The following is a 4,343-nucleotide window of genomic DNA, read 5'->3' on the forward strand; positions in this document are numbered from 1 at the left end:
TCCTGCATGGGGTACACCTGACGGAAGAGTCGTACCTGGTGGGAGCACAATTGTCCTGAGAAAGGGTCAGAGGTCTTCCCGGTGGAGGGGATGGCCCAGGAAGGAAGAGGGACCCAAGGAGGTGTGAGCAGAAGTGGCAATAACTTTTCCCTGGTGACACGCTGGTGGGGACGGGCAAAAGGAAGGAGAGTGAAGTTTCGATTTCAAATCTTTTGATTTGCTTTATTCTGGCATAGCACACATTTCCCATGACCTTCCTGGCCTTGTTGCTCATTGTGTGAATGAGGGGATGGACCATGTCTAGACAGGACTAAGGAGAGTCACACCATTAAAGGGGCACCCAAAATCTCAGGAATTGGGGTAAATAATATTTTTGTGAAGTCTTTTTAAAACTCAAAATTCATGGCTTATATCAAATTTTAAAATCAAGACAGCCTTCACCCCTGCTTTGCTTGAGGCACTTCTCTCACGGGCCCTATTCCCAGCCCTGCACACCTGGGTCAGGGACAGAGATCGCTGAGAACGGTGTCCAGCCATGGCCAGCAGGGCTCAGAGTGGAGACGGAGACTCCGGCAGATCTGGAAACTTGGCCATGACCCAACCACCAGCGCCTCCTAGCTAGTTCCTGGGGAGATGCGGGGGAGGAAGGAGGGAAAAATCCTCTGGAAAAGTGTTTTCCCTCCTTTTCCAGACAGAGGATCAATGTTGGCTACAGATGGTAGCCAACAAAGTACTTTTCAAACACTTCAGTCCTTCACTGGTGAGTTCTTCAATGAATAATCGTGTGTGATATATTAAACTATGTAAAGCCTCTGTTTTAATCAGAGAACAAAAAAAGAACTTCAGGTTTGCAGATACTTTATTGAAAGGAAAATGTAGTTTGAGGTTTCAACAATTGTCTTGCCATTTGTTGATCAAAAGACAGAAAAGAAAGAGAGGTTGTGGTTTATCCGAATCCATAGTCGCTGTCTTCTGAGCCAAAGGTCTCGTGGAAAGTTAATACAAAGCACACTGAGGACTATTGTATATGCTTTGCTGGAAAAACAAAAATAAACATCACTTAGATTTTTCTCTTGCAAAGTAAAATCTTGAAAAATAAACATTTCTTCTCATTGTTTTCCTGGATCTGTCCACACACATCTGACATCCGAGAGAGATAGTGGTGGATAACTCATCCTTTGTTCTAACGTTCAGGAGACATTTATTAATGCCAGAGAAGAGCTGGCGATTCCAGATCTTCTCCCCACCAGAGACCCCTAGGCAAGTTTATTCTGCACATTTCTTGTTCCTTGAAATAAGTTATCCAAGAACTATGCTGCATGTGTATCATTTTTCAACATAGAATGGTTAAAATCTCCACTCAAATACAAGGGAACTTGATATTTTTGAGTTCCTGTGTGGCCTCGCTGTCAGAAATATAGAACATAGTCTGATCTCCCTACCATGCCTTCGTGGCCTACAAAATACTGAGTCTGTGCACTAAGAGTGATTAGCCTGAGCTAGGTTTTCATGAAAAAAAAAAAAAAAAAAAGCCCATCATCCTTAATTGCAAGGATTGTTCATTAAAATTTTTTAAAAATGATAGCAAATTCATATAACATATAATTTACCATCGTCACCATTTTAAATATGCTTCACAGCATATTCACTTTGCAGTCAGTGCAACCAGTCTCCAGACTGTCTGCGTCTTGCACAGAGACACTCCATACCTGTAAAATATCTCCCATTTTCCTCAACACCCAGCCCCTGTCAACCACGACCCCAACTTGCGTTTCTGTGGGATTGGCTATTCTTGAAGCCCGGTGTAAGCGGGGTCATGCAGTATTTGTCTTTTGTGACTGGCTGGTTTCCTTGATCCTAATGTCCTCAGATTCATTCCTGTTGTACCATGTTTAAAATCTCCTTAGGTGATTTCCCTTTTACCTTTATGGTTTTTGCAATATTTCTAAATTGTCTACCATGGAATGTTTTAAATAACATATTAGGAGAGGAAAAATATATTCTAGGAGAGGAAATAAATGCTAGAATAAACTCAAAAATATCAATTTATAATTAGAAAGAATTACTCATTGTTAAACTACTGAATTTAGATTTAAACAGTTCCATCACCCATGGTGGATACATGCCCATGATCTGCATTTGTCGTTCCTGGGGTGCTTCATTGATCGTCGAGGAATCCAATTGTTTATGCTCACAAATTTTGATTGCTTGAAAGGTCATTTTAAATTCTTTTAATGAAGTGTATGAACTCTTCTTCAAATGGTATATTCTGGACTCTATGAATCATTCTTCAAATGTTTTACAGTTTGTGACAAAGGAGACTTTTTGTTGAGCACTCTTACAAGTGAAGGACTTCTTGAAATCAGGTGTTGTTTACCTTGATAGAAAGTGTGTGTGTGTGTGCGTGTGTGTGTGTGTGCGTTGTGTGTACTGGGGACCTGGTGGCAGGTAATCCTCTGCCTGAAACATCTTTGCCCTCTTTTGTCTTTTTCACTTACCATTCACTAAAGATTTCACAAAGTGGCAAATCAGCACTGCAACCTTGGAAGTCTTTCTTGATGTCAAAGTCATGAGACTAACCACACAATGACATCAGCAGGAATAAGGCACATTTGCCACTGGCTGTGGCATAAGGAGTGAAAACCTAGAGCCTGTGTGTCCCTGTCCCATGGTTCTAAAACATATCAGAAAAAGCCAAAATTACCATCATCACTCTGAAGTTGTCCAGAGTTTCATTTGACTGGGAGAGAAAACATTGCTTAAATTCCCTTGCAGCCTTTGCAGTGTCTTCACTGTCTATGAACTCTTGCAGAGAGGCTACGTATTCGTCCTTGGATAGATTAGGGTTGATTGTATCTTCAACCACCTTCTCGAGAACAGAGCAGCCAGACCCTGGGAAGAAAGCATGCAAACGTGGGCTCTTTGGGGTGAAACCATGATGCTTACCATCCTCTTACATCCCAGTAGACACGTATATTCAGAAAGAAGATTGTGAATGGGCTTGAGTTTTGAAGTCTATGGGAGTGAACTCAGGATCTGGGATTTCTTTAAGTCCTAAAACACCTCCCTTCCTCTTGTTAGCTCGGAGAAGCCAAACAGTATTAACCTTGATTAAATAGGATTCTGGAGAAATGAGATGCTCTGATGCAGTGCAACCTACTAAACATTGTCTGGTCTTTCTTTGTGTGGAGCCATGTGATGCTTCACTGTTATCATCACAGCAGCAGGTGGCGTTCCCAGTATTGTCTATGAATTGGGTCTAGAATATTGTCCATTAGCTCTGTGGATGGTAATTACTTTCTGCAACAGCGAATAACATACGAATGAAATTCTTGTCTGTGAAGTGCTCTTGTGTGTCTGCTTGAGTTGGGAAGGGGAAAGAGCTCTAGAATCAGATTCACGAGACCTAAGTTTTACTCTCGCGTTTGCAACTTTCCATTTACTTGACCTTGAGCCTGTCACCTCGAGCACACCTACATGTACTTCAGGAACAAATGAGGTGGGATATTTAAAAGAGCTTTGTAAATTGAACAAAGCAAACTAGGTGTGTGTCATGTTACTGAAGACCAGAGTCTAGCTGCCAGGGCGTTTTTCTCTAGCTGGATCCTCATTGTGGAAGGAGACCTCCAAATGTGTGAGCTCTTCTCCTCAGTCACCTTTGAGTGGGAAGAGACTGGGAGTAAGGCCATTCCAGAAAAAGGGCTCAAATCTACTCTGAAAAAGTGTGAAAAATGAGGAATCCCTACTCGGTGCAAAACACAGGGTCACACCCCACAGCCTGAGCCTTTTGTCCTGGGAGGTTTCCTGTTTGTTTCCATTTTGAAGGAGACTCCATGAGTGTTGCTTTCAGGAAACGCATGTGGATATAAATGTAGGGGCTCATCAGAGCCTGCCATTCCCTTGCCCCACTGAAATACCTAATTCTAACTTTCGATCACAAGACTCATCCTGGCTGCATGGAACCTGTGGTGATGGTGGGACGCCCTGAATGGCACGAGACACGACGTGCAGCTGCAGAGCTGGGGCGGTGCCCGCACAGGCCCTTCTTTCAGATTTCCTGCGATTAGTGCTGGTCCTTAGGTCTATGGCACACAGACCTGCCCTGTGCTGGAGCTTGGGATGGGGAGATCTTGCACAAGGGACCAGACAACAAGCTTATCCCAAAGCTTGTGCCCCCTGTCAGTACTCACCTGCGTAGCAGTAAAGGGGGAGGGCGACCAGCATGAGGACCATCACCAGCTTCATGTCTGAGCCGCTGTTGCTGGCTGTTCAGTCCAGTGAGGCAGAGAAGAAGGAACTCACTCTGGAGGTGACTGCACACAGCTTCTTTTATCCTGCAGGAC

General features: G+C 43.5%; 1 protein-coding gene across 1 annotated transcript; it reads right to left on the reverse strand.

The window, feature by feature from the left end:
• Positions 1 to 841: 841 nt before the first annotated feature.
• Positions 842 to 4,343, reverse strand: LOC105070119 (mammaglobin-A). The gene is made up of 3 exons (XM_010956415.3): positions 4,191 to 4,343; positions 2,705 to 2,892; positions 842 to 1,035 (listed from the first exon to the last, which is right to left on the reverse strand). Exons 1-3 carry the CDS (start codon positions 4,243 to 4,245, stop codon positions 997 to 999), a joined length of 282 nt encoding a protein of 93 aa, XP_010954717.1. The 5' UTR covers positions 4,246 to 4,343; the 3' UTR covers positions 842 to 996.

This window comes from Camelus bactrianus, chromosome 10, assembly GCF_048773025.1.
Source record: "Camelus bactrianus isolate YW-2024 breed Bactrian camel chromosome 10, ASM4877302v1, whole genome shotgun sequence".
In the NCBI taxonomy this organism is placed as follows: Eukaryota; Metazoa; Chordata; class Mammalia; order Artiodactyla; family Camelidae; genus Camelus; species Camelus bactrianus.

Bases quoted from the DNA above. Each gene is read 5' to 3' on its own strand.
- LOC105070119 (XM_010956415.3), bottom strand. From the start codon at position 4,245: ATGAAGCTGGTGATGGTCCTCATGCTGGTCGCCCTCCCCCTTTACTGC. The intron at 2,893-4,190 runs GTGAGTACTGAC...CTTTCTTCCCAG, and splicing joins CCCCCTTTACTGCTACGCAG to GGTCTGGCTGCTCTGTTCTC. The intron at 1,036-2,704 runs GTAATTTTGGCT...TTGTTTTTCCAG, and splicing joins ACAACTTCAGAGTGATGATG to CAAAGCATATACAATAGTCC.